This window comes from Numida meleagris, chromosome 6, assembly GCF_002078875.1.
Source record: "Numida meleagris isolate 19003 breed g44 Domestic line chromosome 6, NumMel1.0, whole genome shotgun sequence".
NCBI lineage: Eukaryota > Metazoa > Chordata > Aves > Galliformes > Numididae > Numida > Numida meleagris.
The window spans coordinates 1,586,582-1,604,786 of NC_034414.1; the positions used below are offsets into that span (position 1 = coordinate 1,586,582).

Sequence of the window (18,205 nt, forward strand, 5' to 3'; positions counted from 1 at the left end):
CCCCCCAATAATTTCAGCACTGGGAGCTTGGGGCTCCTCACGGAAGGGTGTAGATTTCAAGGTGTGGGGTATCTTTTGCTCTCTGGAACAATTTTGGGAGCACCGCAAGGGATTCTTGGTGTTGCTAAACTAGGGTCGTTGGTCTCAGGGCTGGCTATGTTCTAGCCTTGCAGTTTTCTTCCCCATCTCCCTGCTAGAGCCACATCTGCATTTTCTCAAAATGCAACTCTTTTAAGTTTATAAACAGGAGGGAGAGTGACTTTTTACGTGGGCATGTAGTGATAGGACAAGGAGAAATGTTTTTTATCTAAAAGAGGGGAGATTTAGGTTCGATTTGAGGAGGAAATTCTTTACCTGGAAAGTGGTGAGGCCCTGACACAGGATGCCCAGAGAAGTGGTTTGTGTCCCATCTCTGGAGGTACTCAAGGCCAGGTTGGATGGGGCCCTGGGCAGCCTGATCTGGTGGGGAACAACCAGCCCACAGCAGGGGGTTGGGTATGGGTGGACTTTGAGGTCCTTTCCAACCCAACCATCCCGTGGTTCTATGGTCTTTAAGGTCCTTTCCAACCCAACCATTTCATGGTTCTATGNCCCAACCATTTCATGGTTCTATGGTCTCTAAGGTCCCTTCCAACCCAACCATCCCATGGTTCTATGGTCTTTAAGGTCCTTTCCAACCCAACCATCCTATGGTTCTATGGTCTTTAAGATCCTTTCCAACCCAACCGTTTCATGGTTCTGTGGTCTTTAAGGTCCTTTCCAGCCCAACGCTTCATGGTTCTATGGTCTTTAAGGTCCTTTCCAACCCAACCATCCCATGGTTCTATGATCTTTAAGGTCCTTTCCAACCCAACCATCCTGTGGTTCTATGGTCTTTAAGGTCCTTTCCAACCCAACGCTTCATGGTTCTATGGTCTTTAAGGTCCTTTCCAACCCAACTGTTACATGGTTCTGTGGTTCTATGATCTGCTGCCCTGGAATGAAGCCAGAATTATCACAGTGACACGACTGTAGTTTTGCTGCTGTTTAATTTTGTAGGCTTTACGATCTCAGGCCTTCTGTCATCTCCTATCTGTTCAAATCAATGGCAAGACCTCAAACCTCTGTTTAGATTTTGCATAGGCAGTCTTTGGAAATGAATCGTGACTCTTTTTGCAGTGCAGCCCAGAGTAGCCCAGTAAGCACGCAGCCATGAGTGGCAGCCCTGTGGTGCCCATTTCTTGGTGTGGCAGGGCTGTTGGTGACGAGGCTGGGAGTCTCCAGGTGGCCGGAGGAGCGTGCGGTTTGCTCACCAACCCAGGACTGCTCACCAACCCAGCACCCGTGTTACTTTGAGATTCAAACTACCTAAGTGTGATCTTGCGGTTCGTCCTGGTTTTAACACCTAGAGACATGTGCAAGTTGAGTTTTTGGTGTGGTACATGAGGCACGGCGGGTGAGCGGTGGTGGTGGCTGTGGGCAGACCGCCCGTAGGCGCGATACAGGAAATCAGAGGTTGACAAAACCTCACAGGCTGCAGGTGAGGGTTGAAACGTGTTGTGCCAGGAATGCGGAAGGGAGATAGGGTGAGCTAGCTGCAGGGATAGACAGAGCTGGTCCGACCCCAGGGGCTTGGATTGGAGCAAACTGGAGCGTGCACAGCAGCTCTGAAACAGTGTGGGAAAGCTGTGCTGGAGGAGGTGGCTGGGTAGCCCTGCAGAGTCTTGTGACTTCTATCACTGCTGTTTCTTTTTTTAAAAAGGGTTTGTGTAGCTTTAGAAACAGGAGCACAAACAAAACGTGGGGAGGAACAGCCAGCCCCTCAATCTTTCAACCTTTTTCATTGTTATTGCCTGTCAGGGCCAGCGTGAGCACAAAGGAGATGCGGAGCTGGCAGGATTCTTCTGTGCAACTTGTGGCTGAGTGAGAGATCACCTAGGAGTTTGCTCCCTCGGCTGTAAGTGCTTTCTGCTGGGAGCCAGTCAATAGCTTCCCCAAACGCTGCTGCTAACTGCTAATGGGGATTTGGCTCGCTGAGCCTTGTGAGGGCTGGCAGTGAAGGGGATGGCAGCAGGCACGCCTTTGGAAGGACAATAATAATAGAGGTAATAGAGCCTTTTTGGGGACTGAGACCGGTGTAACCTGTCCAAATCAGCCGACCTCTTACTGACACGTGGCCCTAACAGGATTCCTTTTAATCTCGTGGAGCTGAGTGAGTGGCAGTTGCGTGCGGCGAGTTACACACCTGCTTCACCCAACGCTTGTCACTCTTCAGACAGCACCTTCCCCTCCTGCGCTCTCCTTTTTGAGCGTGCCATGCCTCCTAGTGCTGGAAGGAAGAAGCTCTGCCATCTTGGCTGTCGAGTAGGTTAGCTCAGATGCCGGCTTTCTGCTGACCTGAGGCTGTGGGTCTCCGTCGTGGGGGGTGAGGAAGGGCAACGGTGTCTGTGCTTCTTTCCTAGGAGGTGAGCGTCGTGCCCGCTGAACTTTCTGAGACCCGCTAGCCATGCCAGGGATTGTCGTGTTCCGCCGTCGCTGGTCTGTGGGCAGCGATGACCTCGTTTTGCCAGCAGTCTTCCTCTTCCTCCTGCATACCACCTGGTAAGTGAGAAAGGCAGCGGGGTGATGGCTTGAATTCCTCCGCGAGTTTCTTGCCGGTTCTGCTTCTCGCAGCTGTAATTCTTGTGCTTCCATACGCGGCTAAAAGGCTTGGATGGGGCATTTTTGACAGCAGCCAGCTTGTTTCCAGCCTCTGGTTGTTTGCATAAGTGCTATTCTAAGCTCAATTTCCAAAGAGGAAGCCTGACCAGATCTCCCCGTATCCTCCTGTGCTACCGGGGCTTGGAGTTTGGGCTGCGTTACTGTACAGGGCTCAGGCAAAACAGTTGAAGTAGCAGATCCCGGGCATCCTGATCTAGTAGGTGGCAACCAGCCCACGGCAGGGGATTGAGACTGGGTGGGCTATGAGGTCCCTCCTAACCCAATCCGTTCTATGATGATGCGATCCCGTGGGACGATGTGACCTGCCGTGTCTGTGCCTGGCAGGTTTGTGATCCTCTCGGTGGTGCTCTTCGGGCTGGTGTACAACCCCAATGAGACCTGCTCGCTGAACCTGGTGGACCACGGCAGAGGCTACCTGGGCATCCTGCTCAGCTGTATGATCGCAGAGATGGCAATCATCTGGCTCAGCATGCGAGGCAGCATCCTGTACACCGAGCCCCGAGACTCCATGCAGTATGTGCTCTATGTCAGACTGGGTAAGATGCAGCGGCCTGAGGCCTCCTAATGACTCAGCCTCCACACTGCCATCTGCTAGCGCAGAAGACTTCTCTCCCCACACCCTGACAAACACAGCTTCTCAAAGACATCCAGATGGCCACTTGTATGCGATATGCATCTGAATGCATCCCATATACTGTACCCTGTCGTTGCTGTAAGACTCTCATGCAGCGCCCCAAATATCTTTCTAGCAAACCTTTAACTTGTCATCCTCGTTGTGATGCAGGTACATCCTTTTCCTCCAACAGAATATGCTCTCCTTCTGTCTTGCAGCTCAGATTTGCCACAGTGAGATGCATCTACACCTCTCTCCCACTCTTTTTCCACGAGTTTTCCTATGGTACAGGCATATGCCTTTGTAAATCTTGGCTGTTCTCACCCTGAGGCCATGGGCACGTCCTCTGCCTGACATATATATACTTAAATCTGCATCCGCTTGCCTTGCAGCGTGTCTGACCTTTTGACTCACACATGATGCATCTCTCCATCCAGCAACGTGCGCTCTGATACTCTGCCCCCAGGCACGGGGAGGTAAATAGGTTTGCCACCTGCTCGCTGTTGCATCTTCTCTCTGAGAGCGCATATGCCTTTTCTTCCTAAAAACATTTCCTGTTTTTCTCACCCACCAAGAACTAGGTTGGAAAAGAGACTGTTTCTCAGTCCATCAATCAGAGATAACTCCGTGACACCATTTTGGCTTGTCTTCCCTCCCCTGGTCCGTTCCCTTCCAGACACAGAACACTGATGAGATTTTTCCGTGCTGGGCGAAGACTTTAAGAGAGTCTTTTGGAGAGACAGAGTCAAACCCATTCCAACAAAGCATATCATGGTTTTGAGTTTCTGTTTTTGCTGGATTGTTTTCAGGCCGAATTTGCTAAAAGATGGGTAACTTTGCTTGAAAGCTCTATCTGGGAGACGTTTCCGCCTTGGAGTGCTGAGAGCAAATCATTAACACGAACAGCAAACAAATCTCTCTCTCCAGTTTCCCAGACACAATGCGATCTCCCTGAGAAAGCATGTAGAGCCTGACGGCTTCAGTAACACTGTTAAAAACAGTCTAAATGAGGCAAGGGAGGTAGAGAGAGTCCAAAGAATCATGCAGTTTTCTTCCCCGCGTTTGAGATCTGTGTTTACACTGTAACTTGGGTCTTGTACGTGTTTATTTCACGTCGAGTTGTTTCTTTCTCCCTCTGAATGGCTCTGGTGATTGAAGTAGGGGTGTGACCCTTTTGTGGGCAAGGTCCACGTGATAGTCTGATTTCAGCAGAGCGGGTTTAGTGCTTATGAATCTAAGGGTGTAGTTCCCATAGTGGGCCACGAGGGTCTTCTCCACGGTATTGCAGCTGGTAGCCTCAGAGGGGAGGTTGGCTAAGGTAGGCAAAGCCTAGTGCAGCTCAGCTTCAGAACACTTGAGGAGCCAGGTCCAGCCCTGGTTTCTTTCTCAGTGGATGGCTGCTCAGTTTGCTGGGCTGGGCTGTGGGTTTAGTCCCAGCTCCACCAAAGGCTCGCTAGGTGTCACAAAGCAAGCTCTTCACCCTCTACCTCGTTCCCCATCCGTACTGTGGGGTCGTACCTTGCGGTCTTTTATTCTGCAGCTGTCCTCCTGAAGACCTCGTCTTTGGGATTCCTAGCCAGAAGGTGGGGAAAGACAGTCATTGATCCTCAGGGAGATAGATGCTGCTGCTATTCATTGTGTTCCTTTTGTTTCAGCTATCTTGGTGATTGAGTTTGTGTACGCTATTGTGGGCATCGTTTGGCTAACGCAGTACTACACTTCCTGCAATGATATCACCGCAAAGAGCGTCACTTTGGGTATGTATTTGGAATGTGTATGCACAGACATCCTCTTGCCTTGGAGAGCTAATTCACTCATGCATGTGGGGATTGACTGCTGGTAGTGAATTGTAGCTGTAAATGCTGCGCTTGTTTCCCCCGAGAACCCAGCGCTCGGAACAGTTGTTCTATTCATTTGCTTGTGCCGCCTGCACCGAGGCAAGAATCCCTGCTCCCATGGAGGGGTCTGGCGTGGAGAGTCTGAAAGCCCTGGTTCTCCTTCTTCTGTTCAAAATGGCTTTCCTGTTTTTTCTCAAATTCCTTTTCAAAGCCGACCATTCTCCTCGGCGGAGCGATGGGAACGTTGCAGTCCGCTGGGTCCTCAGTGAGTCTTTAATAGCCTTCTGCACAGGCGGTCTCTTAAACCGGCTGCGAAGGCTAGCAGTGGGCAGAAGCCTTTGCAGAAGATTTCTTTGTGCTGCAGCTGGCTGCAGGAATATTTGGGTTAGCTGCTTCTGTCCGCCCTGTGGCAACGGAGAGGCGTGTGTGATGCGCAGGGCGAGGAGCAGGAAACAGCGCTGCCAGGACCTGAGGGCAGAGCACGTGACCTATTCCCTTTCTTGGCAGGAATGGTGGTGTGCAACTGGGTTGTCATCCTGAGTGTCTGCATCACTGTCCTATGCGTCTTCGACCCGACAGGCCGGACCTTTGTCAAACTGCGTGCCACGAAGCGGAGGCAGCGCAACCTGAGGACGTACAACCTGCGGTAAAGCAATCCTGGAAGGGCAGCCCTGCTTTCTGTGCTTCTTGGCATTCTCCCCGCCTCGCTTCAGGCAGCGTTCACTTGCAGGTGTTACTTCCCTTTGGTGAGGGCGATTTTTGGAGGAACGCAGCTCAGACTGTCAGGTGCTGTGTGTGGGCATCTGTATTTAAAGGAGGCAAAGCAATGCGGTGCCTGGCTGCGTTGTGTGTTAGTCACTGGCTTCGTAAATCCCTCCTAGCCCCTAGAGCCACGGTGCTAATCACAACAGCCTGCTTGTCCGTCCTGTCAGCACTGTGTTTTACCTGGCGAAAGGGAGGCAGTGTTTAAATTTTGCTTAGGTTGAGGCACCTTTGTGCAAAGCCTCTTTCTTCCATTGTGTTTATCTGCACAATGTGACCCTTTGGCCTGAGATTTCTGAAATTTGGTCTTGGCCAAGAAGCAGTTCCTTCGGTGCTGGCAGCTAGATGTTTTAATTAAGAATCGATGGCATCTTTGAGCTAACCAGATGGGGACGTGAAAGCATTTTTCACCAAGCAAGGCATTTTTCAGAAGCTTTTTCCTGTAGTGGGACAGCACAAGCAGGCTTTGTTTTCCTATGCCGTTTTGACGTGTGTAACCATCAGTAAGGAATGAAACTTTGTAGGGCAGAGGGCGTTAGGTTTTGAATGCTAAAAAAATGAGGCTTTTAAAAAAAATATCCTGCAAATTCTGCATTTCTCATTGGAAACGTATATTTGAGGAGCGTTTGAATACGTGCTCTTTCCATGTCTCGAAGTGGAATCCTTCAGACCCCCATTTTTCTGGAGGGAGGAAAAGTCTCCGGATTTTTCTGAGGACTGAGCTGCAAGCTCTGTTTGAAGGAGCCTGTTTTTTGTTGCAGAATAGAAGAAACTTCTCTTTGCCTTCCTAGTATGTTGCAAACACTAGCCTTGAATACTCAGAATTAGTGCCCTGTAAGCCTGATGGATGCGATTGCTGCATTACGATGAAGACATTCCCAAGGAGATGTGGATGAAAAGCTGGAAGATGCTGTGGCTCTGGTACCCCACAATAAATCAAAGCTGTTTGGCTTAATGCATTTATTTTATTTTCTTTTGAGGGGAGACTGTGCCACAGGTTGCGAAGTTCTATTTGCTAGGGAGCTTAAAGTAAGACGGTAGAGAACACCAATAACGATCTCCCTCTGGAGTTTTGAGATCCCAGACAACTGAGTGAAGGTATTTGTCCCTTGGGCCACGGCCAGGTTTTTCCCTCTAGGTCTGTAACATTTTCAGAGAGCTCGTGCCTGCTGCCTGCAGATTTCTGCTGCAGGAAGGGAGCGTTAACAGATGTTAACAAGCAAAATGCTGTGGGCTGTAACGTGGAAGGGAAACACAAAATAACCCTGTGTGGTTGCTACTAAACCTATTGCTTCCAAAGAGTATAGTTCGAAACCAGCCACTTGCTTGAAGCAATCCTTTCCAGGGAGTTTTGAAATTCCCTGCCTGCTTCTGGATTGCGATTCTGCAAGGTGCTGAGGGCCAGTTGCTCCTGTTGCATCCCTTGGCCTGCAGTGATACGAGCCTCGTGAGCTATAGCATTACTCTGGCGTTTGTATCACCTTCATCTGAGCTGTCCTTCCTGTCTCAGCTCGTGAAAGAACTTGATTTCTTTGTCACATTTAGGAGATGTGAACCTGCAGCTTCCTTTTTGTGGTGCTCTGCTGTAGCTGTTGGACTCTGCTACGCCGTGGTTTTCTTTTACCGGCGCCTTCTTGATGCGTGTGGGCTTTTATGTTCTTGCCGCGTGAACGAAATAAATCAAACTGAAACAAACGGCTCCATTAATTGCACCGAGCCCTCTCGAAAAAAACTTGTTGCGGGACTCATCCAAAACGTGTGGAAGTTCAGTGTTTGGAAGGAAGAATTTGGGAGAAGTCAGAGTTGAAAATAGCTCAGAGCGCACTTGCTGGTTCAACCCCCGCAGTGAAGTTGTGAAGTTCTTTGCATTGCTGCACGAGCTCTCTGGCATTTGGTGGAGCAAACAGAGCATTGCCAGCTCTGTCTTAGGGCCCTCGTATTCCTCTTCCACTTCTGGAGTCTTCCCTGGAGGTTATGGGTATTTGCTTTAAAATGCTCGGGCACGAGGCCCTGCAAAATCTCCTCCTTCTGCTGCAGGCAAATACTTGCTTACCAGCAGCTTTTTCTTCCAGGTGCAACCAGCTCTCTGTGCTTGGGCTCTTCATGGCAGAAAAACAGAAGCTGTCTTTTTTTTTTTTTATTGCACCGACCCATGCTACATCGGTCTGTGTCCTCATGACAAAGACCCTGCATTAGAGGAGCTGTGGGCTTTATCCATATGCGGGTAGCACGGCTCCCTGAGGGAAGGAAAGTCGCCTAATTCCATAATGCAGAGCCTGTCTCCATCTCAGGTTTGTTCTGCAGGAATGCTAGTTAAACTTTAGGCGCTGTCACCCTGAAAGTGTAGTAAGTAGGGCGAGTTCACAACGGCGGAATGAACCCAGCTATAGCTTATTTTAAATAGGGTTGTCCAATTAGCTAATTTTGAAGCTGAGATTGAAACGTCCTATAGACCAAATGTGGGTTGAGTGAAACCCTCTGTATCCAGGCTTTTTTTTTTTTAACCTTCTCTAAATTGAAAGAGAACCTTTAGCTTGCTTTCCCACTTCTGGCTTCAAGTTACGCGCCCTACTCAAAGAATGGAAATTTTTTAAGTGCTGAAACTTGCATATCATAAAAATATTTTTCCAAGTATGCTATTTAGTGGAAAAACTTTGCCCAGCTCTTAGTGCAAGCACTCGGAGCCTTATTTTTTTTCTCTTTTTGGTAAACCTTGATTTCTTTCCTGCAGACACCGCCTGGAGGAAGGGCAGGCCAGCAGCTGGACGCGCCGCCTCAAGGTTTTTCTTTGCTGCACACGGACAAAGGACTCTCAGTCGGTAGGTAGCAAGAAGCTCCTGGCACAGAGCAAGCTCCCTGCGTGGCCAGTGATACACAGGACTCAGCAGAGCGCAGCGGCGTGGGATTCCTGCTATCAAACCTGGACGTGCCTCGTTTCGCTGCGAGGGTTCTGAGATGCAGGAGTCCAGTGAGCCTTGCCGGCAGTGCTTGCAAGGGCTGAAACTGTCCTCCGAGAAGCAGCGAGCTGAGCCACCCCTCACACTGAGCAGCCTTCACCTTTTGCTCTGTGCTGGTTCCTTTTCCTTCCTTTCAGACTGGGTAGGCCGAATTAAAGCTGGTCTTTCTGCAGGTATTCTATGCAGAAATAGCAGCTGATATTTCTCCGTAGGTGCAGATGTAACGTCGCTGGGGAGGACAGTTGTCTCTTTCAATATAGCCATTCTTAACCCTCTGGTTTTGAATGTCATGGACTGCTCTCTGGGACACATAATAGCACCGAAGAGCGGCGTTGTCAGTTCCAAGCTTGTGTCTGGAAGCTGCTCTTTACCTTGCTATTACGGCAAACTGACTGATTTTAAGTGACGATGCTAGCGGGAAAAATACATTTTTTCATCAATTTAGGCGCAGCATTTAACAGCACTTTGTGTGATCGGTTTTCCTTTACTGAGTCAGTTTATCCTATTAGTTTGAGTCAGCCTCGTGCTTGAGAAAGAGAGAGACTTTGAAAATGGAAAAATAGAAACCTGCCAGAATCAGCAACAAGAATCCTCCTGGGTACTGACAGGCCCTACTGGGGATGCTAGCAGGCCCTACTATTTAGTCTATGGGTTCAGATGAAGATTGAAACTTGGAAGTGCTACGGTTGGGATTGTTCCTTTGCAGAAAGCAGCTTCTGAAGGGAAACAGTGCAGGGTAAGGGGTTGATTTCACTTCCCCAATGATAGCAGCCCATTCCTTCCTATTGAAAGCGGTGGGAGCAGGTTTTAACGTTAGAGTGATACTCAACAGGAGGCCTCCTAACCTGATAGAGGTGAACGTTAAGCTGACAGCATTAATGTTTAAGTTGCTCAGAATTCTGAGTAACTGAGAACTCCTTAAGGACCGAGCAGAACCGGGGAGCTGTTATCAACGAGAGACCAAAGTCATAATAGTGAAGGATGAGGTAGCGCGTGCACATCCGAAGAAACAATTTAAATCACTTGCATACGCTGATAGGCTGTGAATTAGCTACAACCTCTCAGGAAAAGAGCTAGGAGTTATCAAGGACACCTCAACAAAGACATCAGTGCACAGCAGTGGCCAAAAAAGCCCTCAGAAAAGAAAAAAAAAAAAAAAACACTTAGTGGAAGGACGTAGAAAATGACAGAAAACATCAAGGGACCGAGCGCATCAATGATCTCCTCGCTAAATATAGTTTGGTCTACTAAAAGATGCGGGAGAAAAAAAGGAGCATATTGGAGGGGCTGTGAACTTGTATGGGAAGAGAAATGAGGCTGGGATTTGAACCTCAGAAAGGAAAAAGCGTGCAGAAATGCAGCCCGCGTGTTCCGCTGCTCTGAGCTGCGTGCTGGATGGAGCGCGGCCCCAAGCTGCTCTGGAGGCGCAGCCCAGTCCTGCCAGCTTTCGCAGGTCGTCTCGTGGAGCTGCTTAGGAAAATCCATCTGGAAAACGGCAGCGGAATGAGGTGTGTGCCAGGGCAGCTCCAAGAGCAGCTTTTCCATAGGGGCTGCGTTCTGCCCGTCAGCAGAAGCGCTTTGGGGGTGCGCTGGCTTTGCTTGCACCTGGCTGCCCCGCCAGGTGGCTCCGACAGATCCCAGAGCCCTGAGAGGCATCGGGTGCCCTGGTTCCCCAACAGTGGTGTTCAGGAATGCTGTTTGGGAACAGCAGTATTCAGGAATGCAAAATATTTCACCTCGTGTCAAGATGTTTTGCGAACAGACTTTTCATTCTGCGGTGACTGTTGGTTTCCACTTCTTTTTTTTCTAGTTCAGGATAGAAGTGGATACCAGAATCTTGGAATTCCTTGTGCTGTTGAATTTCCATTTTACATTCAGCTTGAGTGGTTTCCAGGCTCTTTTCTTTGAAGAAACAAGCTCTGACTTTGTGTGTCCTTGCATGACAGCGTGCGGAATGAATGCGTATGTAATGGGTCAGAAACGAATCCATCGCTGCCTCTCCCAGGCTTCGCGGGGAAAAGAAATGTTCTAGCAGAGGGTGATTGTCCTCTGGGCTGGAGAATAAAGTTCTGCAGAGTGAACGTGGCACCGGGGCAAGAATCTGTTCCTGTAAGTCTGGAGCGACGTCTGCAGCTCTCAGTCTCCGTTGGCTCTGCCAGCCCCAAAGCCTCCAGGCTTTGTAGCAGAGCGCCGCAGTCAGTCCTGCAATGTCACATCAGGCCCACCAGCAGCAGCTCTTTCTTCAGAACAAAGCACACCCGCTGAACTTTTGTTCTGGCCTTTTACCGTGGGCAGAGCATTAGGAGGCAGTGGTGTTGCTTTGGGTGAGCGTTGCTTGCGGTTCAATTTGAGGCCGTCTGCGTCTCTTGCGGAGCTGTGGAAGGATTTATTGGGGCGGTAGGTTGTGGGCAGTGCGGTCGGAAAGTTGGCAAGGCTGATTGATGGAAGTCCATTTGCTGTTCAGATGCACAGCGGGCACGGAAACCTGTGCAGGGGGCACCTGAAAGCCCGTTCTTGAGGACGGTGTCACTTGCTTTAGGCAAGCGAAAAATGATAAAAGGTAATCTTGCACTCCAGGAGTTTGTCAGCGAATAGAAGAATGTAGGTCATTTCCTGCAAGCCTGCTGGGGGAGAAGGGATTTGCTTTCTGATCTGTCAAAGAGATGGAGAGATTCTGCCCTGAAGACCAGCCCAAGTGAACAGCCCAGGCTTTCTACAGACGGGACTGCAGTCGCATGGCGTTAGCGTTGAGTAGAGGTTGCTATGAAAATACGGCTAAAAATTCGGGGTAAGGCTGCTAGATCTTAGTGGGAAGAGTTAATGGTGGCAGCAGTCAAAACACTGACCACTTGAGTGCTATAGGACTTGCTCAGTCCCACTCTTTGTTGGTTCAGCCTCTGGGTCACCCTTGCCTTTGAGCTCCCTGTTCCGAGCGGTGGCCAGACGCGTTGTCTCACAGTCTAGCCATTTCCAGCCTCCCAAACCATTCTCCCTTAGGATCCTATGTGATTTTTTTTTTTTGTGGCTTTTTTTTTTTGTAGTACAGAGCCAAAAAGAAAGCAACGCTTCTCCTCAAAGTCTGTGTCACCCCGCTTTAAAGCTTTGCGTGATTTTCTAAGGTCGTTTCCAGTTCTATCCCTTCTTCTGCGGTGTTTTTGTGTAGAGGGTTGGTCACTTTCCCTGCTGGGAACTCTGCATTCAGTAACTCGGACTCGATGGACTTAGTGGTCTTTTCCAACCTTAACCTTTCTATGGTTCGATGACTCGGATCTGTTTTCACAGGTTGTTCTTTTCAGGCCCTTCTGCTTGGGTGCGCTCCAAGACAAACTTGGAAAAGCTTGCGAACTGGCTCAGCTCTTTCAGGACCCGGAGCTCTAATGTGCAACACCTGCTTGTTGTAATTTAACTCTTTGAAATCGTGTAGCAAACAGCACGGTGCTGAGCAGTACAGAGGCTGTTCACTGACAGCTCGCAAACGTCCCTCACTTTCTCTGCCATGTGCCTGAGGTGGTGAGGTCTGGCTTAAGCATGGGGAAAATAATTCCAGGACAGAGTTACGGAATTGAAGAAGCTGTTAAATGGGAAAAATTGGGTGCATTTTTCCTGAATAGCCTTCCTTCCAAGTGAAATTGCTTTTGAGGAGAAAGGCCGACTGTGAGGTGACCCTGGACTGGGGTTTTTTTTGGTTCTCAGCTTACTTCCCCTGCCTTATTTATGCTGAAAACATTGTCCTTCCCTCCCCTTGCATATGCATTGCCTGTTCTGATGCTTAGGCGGCCAGCTTACCCACACAGCAAATCCAGTCTCAGTTGAGACCTGTGCGTGTGGCTTTGTAAAATAAGAGGTGTTCATCACGATCAGAGCAGCTGCGGTGTTCCCAGAAGGAATCTCGTGGATGTTTTGGGGAGGGCTGCGGAAACGAGGCCATCGCTGCCGCCCTGGCTCTCATTCTGTGTCCTGCTTTGAGGCTCCCCATACCCAATCCCTTCTCTCTGTGGATTTTGCAGGACGCCTACTCCGAAATCGCCTACCTGTTCGCCGAGTTTTTCCGAGACCTTGACATCGTCCCATCTGACATCATTGCAGGCCTGGTTCTTCTGCGCCAGCGGCAGCGGGCCAAGCGCAGCGCCGTGCTGGATGAGGTGGGTGGAGGGGCCTGGGGGGCATTTGGCTTGGCCTCTCATTTACCTGTTGCTCTTGGGACTCGGGGGAGAGCCACGCGTCGCCGCTGCCCGCCGTGCTTCTGTTGTGTGATGAGTTATTGCCAGCCGTGGAGCTGTTCAAAAAAGGTTGTGTTTTTTAGCAGCTTTTTTTTCCACGATTCCCAAAGGGCTCAACTGACACTGAGTCGAGCTCGAGACGTATTGCCTTTTCTAGTTAGGTGATGCACGCGGATTTCAATCCTGACTCTAGACAGGTGACTGTCTTGAAGGAGAAGGCGGTTGCTTTAAAGTAAATGGGAAGAGTGGAGAGAAGACGCCAGCGTCTGGGCAAAACTGCCTCCCCAAGGGCAACCTGACGGGAAAAACAAATCCTGACTTCCCAAGCTGTTACTGCCCTTGAGATTTGCAGATTCCTAACTGAATAGAAAAGTCATATTTATTTTCCTCAGAGGTGGGGTCCAGACAGGGATGAGATCAGGCCGAAATCAGAACAGCAGAATTGGAACGGGTTCAGGGGACGGGCCAAGATGCTTGCAAGCTGTCTTGGCCCAGGTTACACAGTTCTGTGTTTCTCATGTATAGATTTTTTTTTTTTTGCCTTGGTGTCACAGAGAAGGTTTTCTTGTCTTTGTGACTTACAGGCAAACAATGACATCTTAGCTTTTCTGTCTGGGATGCCAGTGACCAGGAACACCAAGTATCTGGATCTGAAAAATGCGGTAAGTCACTGGACTGTGAGCTTGCAGCCTCACGTGCTCCTTTATGTAGCCTGTTTTCTTTTTCTCAGTGGTTTCATTTCTATTCTGCCCTTCTGGAATAACCACAGAGGTTCAAGAACGGTACAATCGAATAACAATGCTTGTTCTCCTGGAGGCTTTGTTGTCTTCGGATCACTTTTAAAGCATTATCTGTCCGTCCTCCGCTTTGGGGGAAGTCGTATTTCCACTCTGATGCTGTAAGACAATGTGAGATCTCTCACAAGTCAGAGGTACGAGCTGAGCGCGGCAGCCAGGGATGCTGTGCAGAGCTCCACGTAATGGTACCACCAGCTGGTCTTCATCTTGGTGAGGGCCTGGAGCGAGATGGAGCCTTCTTCCCTGGGGCTGGTTCTGTCAGAGGTTCTCAGGACGGAGACGGCTGCAGACAGTTCTGTGTAAATGAAGCTCAGCTTTTCTCTTGGCATGGTGCTGTTGCAGCCCTTGGTTGGGCAAGCCGTATTCACCCCCTCTGCGTTAGATGATATTCTTGCAAGAAAGGAAAGACTGACCCAATCCCAGCACCTCTGATCGAGCAATTCTGTGATTAACCAGCTTGCAGCTGTGCCCTACTGCTCTGCAGCTAATGCTAACCACCTGCTTGCGTTCAGGCTATCTCCTTCTGCGTAGGTATGTGGGGAGAGAGGTCAGCAGGGCGTATAGAAGACATCCCTGGGGCATACGGCCCCAGCCTGGCTTTTGTGGTCCTCTCTGGGCATCTTCCTTATGGCCTGTGCCCATTCAGAAGCGGCGTCTTTAGAGAGCTCATCTTGGTACTTAACGTAGCTTCTTCCTGCACAGTTAGGGTTGAGTGGGGCAAAATACGCAGAGATGGCCTTTCTTTGCAGCAGCATTTGTTATATAGAGGAGAATGCCCATGGAGCTAACTTTAAGCTTTGTTAAGGGGCTAGTAAGGCCTCTCTTAATCACATAAATGGCACAGTTGGACTTGGAGGGGAGGGAAGGAGAGGATCTTACTGAGCATAACCAGCGTGCTCTCCTGCAGCCACCTGGAAACGCTGACAGTATTTGCTGTCCTGGTGCTGGTAAGAGAGAATGCTGACGTTCAGGGAGAAGGGTGCAGTCTCGAACGACGGCGGAAAAAAGGGAAACAGGAGAAAATGGACGTATGAAGAGAATAAGGCCTTTAGTGAGTCTCTTGTCTCTTTCAGCAAGAGATGCAGCGATACAAAGAGGTGTGTTACTACATGCTGTTTGCCCTGGCTGCCTATGGCTGGCCCATATACCTGATGAGGAAGCCCACATGTGGACTCTGTCACCTGGCCAGATCCTGCTCGTGAGTGGCCGTCCTGTCTATCGCTCTGCTTTCTCTCCTTCCCTCTTCCCTTCTGTTTTTCCCTGATTTAGAATTCCTTCTTTCTTTCATCACTTCGCTTTCTCCATCACTTCTCGGTTACTTCTTTCTTTTTAGCTCTTCTGCTTTTTTTTTTCTCTTCCCTGACGCTTTCCATCTCCCAGTAACTTCATTCTCACATCTTTTCCTTCATTTTTTTCCTTACAGTTACTTACCTGCTTACCTTGTTAAATAAACCACTGTCACGTTCTGTCCTCTCTGGTGCGCTAAGGATCATGCCAGTCCTGTGCAGTTGGGATAAGCAGCGGAGAGAACTCATCTGGCACAAGAGTGCTTTCACACTGAGTCAAAATAGCTGCCTCAGAACGCAGAAATCAGATTTATCAGCGTGCCTAGTTATGCAGAGAATTGACATTTGGGTCTTTATGAAAGCATCAGCGAGACTTGGCCAGAGTTTGTGCTGTGTTCTCTCTAATTGTTTTTTTTTTTTTGATTGCCATGCTGTGTACTGCTCACCTCATGGTAGCAACGCCGTAGTTCAGCTCAGGATTGCACGTTTTAAATGTTAGCTTTTTAGCTTCTATAATGCTGCCATCGGATTCTCTTCGGAGTCGAGCTTTTTGCACTTAAAGAAGTAAATTTCTTCTCCGAACCCGTTAGGAGGAATCTCCTTCTGAGTCACTTTTATCTGTGAAGTGTCTCATCAAGGAAAGAAAGGAAGAAAGGGTTTGTTCTTGCACTGTGGTTCTGGGATGATTCTAGACCTGTTTTGCTACTTGCTATATATGGATCTAATAAATGCTAGTTGCTTGTGTGTTGAAGCAGTGTAGGACTGTGCTGTTAAGCGCAGTATCTCCTGAGGAGAGGTCCCAGCTCCGCCACGCAGTGATCCCTTGGAGACTGGCTGCGCTGTAGCTCTCTCTGGTGCTCAGAGGGAAAACTGCACTCGATCCCAGTGCCGCTTTTGATGTGGAAATAGGAGTTGTGTGCTGCTCTGTGCAAGAGCTGGAGCGAATGAGGGAAATCACTGCTGTCAGGATGAGACGAGTGTGGCTTGCAGGTTCTCCCTTCCTTTCCCTCACCTCCAGGCATCCCACTTTAAAGTCTGTCTCTTCCGCGTTCCTCTTCTTTCCTCAAGGCCGTCATTTTTTTTTCTCCTGCAGGTGTTGCTGTCTCTGTCCTTCACGTCCCCGCTACGCACCCGGCGTCACCATCGAAGAGGATAATTGCTGTGGCTGCAATGCCATTGCCATTCGGCGCCACTTCTTGGATGAGAACATGACCTCGGTGGACATTGTTTATACTTCTTGCCACGATGCGGTACGGAATGTCTGCAGCCCCCACCCTGTTTGAGGCACGCTCCCGAGGCCCCCCCTGGAGGGACTTGCATGCTTCCAGCTGTAACGGTGCAAAAGAAGAAAACTTGAGCTTTTTTCTGACCCTAGACCTGCCCTCCTATCTCTCTGCCAAGAGTTTCTGTCCCTTGGGCTGAAATATTTGCCCCCCCGTCAGAGGCAAACGTTAAGCTGCCCTGCTTTCCCTGAGCAGGAGAATATGCGACCGAGAATGTTACAGCAGTGCATCTCTTCTAGGTTTATGAAACTCCTTTTTACGTGGCTGTGGACCACGATAAGAAGAAGGTGGTCATTAGCATCCGAGGAACTCTGTCTCCCAAAGTAAGTACCTTGTGCAGTGGCCCCACGCACCCTTGGCCACCCTAGCGAACGTTCAGGAGAGCCTGAGATCTTCCTGGCTTGCTGTTGGTGTTTGATTTACCTGAAGCACAGTGACTCCTTTCTTCAGGATGCCCTGACCGACCTGACTGGGGACGCAGAGCGCCTTCCAGTGGAGGGTCACCATGGAACGTGGCTGGGACACAAGGTACGTAGAGAAGCGCTTATTCCTTTGCGGTTTTGGCTTTGAATTGTAGGCAGGAACAACAACAAAAGCAGCCTTTTCAGGATTTGCAATCCAACCCTGACGATGCCTTTAGAATTCTGTAGCAATGGGATATTCGTTGGACCTCACAAACAGATGTCGGCAGGGCTCGCATCTGCATAATTAGGCTGATGCCGCGTGTCTTCGTTAGCGAGCGGGGTTGGACTGACTAAATCAATTTAGCATAGAGCTTACCTTTGCCCCAGTCCAGCAAAGTGATGACACACGTGCTGAGTTTGAAGACGAGCAGGAGCTCAGCAGCTTCTCAAGATGTAATGCCGGACCGGGAAAGGAAAATCCAAACTGGAAACGCTGCTCCTCAGGGAGACCAAATGCTGTGGATCATCTGGTCAGGGTCCCTTCAGGGCAGGACGTGGAGCTCGTAACGCCTGAGAGCTCCTGCTTCGTTCACAGTGTCCTTCCAGATGGCCTCTGTGCTGCGCTTTGATGCTGTGCCTCATCAAGTGGAGCATTAGAGGCTGATAGCTGCGTCCTCGGATGCTCGGCTGGGTACGGGCCTGAGAAAGAAGCAGTTGCCTAAAAGTGCTGCTGGGACTCGCCGCGGTCCTGGAGGATTTTATATCAGGCTCTCAGGATGGAGCTTTTTGAAAGCAGTACGTTGTGCTTCTCCTTCCTCAAATGAGTATTTCTTTCATTTCCCCCAAACGGGAAAGTGAATCGACGTCGTGGTCACACGAGGCCTTGTGTAGACAGGGAGCCAAGCGAGGCAGTGATTTGTCACTGAGTTAGCATTGAGGTGTCTGAGCCTTTGCTTCACATCTCACGTTTCTGAAGCCTTACGCCTGCTGTCAAAGGTGACGTCGCTTGGTTTTGTACTCCACCTAATTCAAAATGGCTTTGCAGAACCGTTGTGGCAAGCAGTTGGCAGAACCCAAAGGAAAGCAAGGGGCATTTGTTCTATTGTAAATCTGCAGAAAAGCTAGCAATAGATACCTAGAGGAGTTGGATTTTTCTCTTGATCTTTTTCTGTGGAAATATCCGTGTGCCAGTAACTTAGAGGGAACCATTATCAGATCATTCCCTGTATTTTATATTGGATTTTTATTTGCCTTTTGCATTATGTCTTTTTCTGTTGTTACGAGTACAGAAATACAGCTTAATCTGAAATTATTATAAATATTAATCTTCAGACAATAACGCGCT

General features: G+C 49.4%; 1 protein-coding gene across 11 annotated transcripts in view; it reads left to right on the forward strand.

The window, feature by feature from the left end:
* Positions 1-18,205, forward strand: part of DAGLA (diacylglycerol lipase alpha) — a 51,900-nt gene that overhangs the window by 19,313 nt on the left and 14,382 nt on the right. For 5 of the 11 annotated variants that reach the window (XR_002440096.1, XM_021401072.1, XM_021401079.1 and 2 more), the window contains 11 exons: positions 2,442-2,580; positions 3,025-3,236; positions 4,969-5,070; positions 5,659-5,797; positions 8,645-8,732; positions 12,878-13,012; positions 13,675-13,752; positions 14,961-15,085; positions 16,267-16,423; positions 16,696-16,779; positions 16,907-16,984. Coding sequence is in view for 10 of the 11 variants with exons in the window: in XM_021401072.1 (XP_021256747.1) it covers positions 2,486-2,580; positions 3,025-3,236; positions 4,969-5,070; positions 5,659-5,797; positions 8,645-8,732; positions 12,878-13,012; positions 13,675-13,752; positions 14,961-15,085; positions 16,267-16,423; positions 16,696-16,779; positions 16,907-16,984 (1,293 nt within the window). In the remaining variant the exon portion in view is untranslated. Of the gene's footprint in view, positions 1-1,839; positions 1,937-1,977; positions 2,348-2,441; positions 2,581-3,024; positions 3,237-3,705; positions 3,790-4,968; positions 5,071-5,658; positions 5,798-8,644; positions 8,733-12,877; positions 13,013-13,674; positions 13,753-14,960; positions 15,086-16,266; positions 16,424-16,695; positions 16,780-16,906; positions 16,985-18,205 lie in introns of those variants that run through there. The other 6 variants (XM_021401070.1, XM_021401074.1, XM_021401073.1 and 3 more) reach the window with 4 other exon arrangements.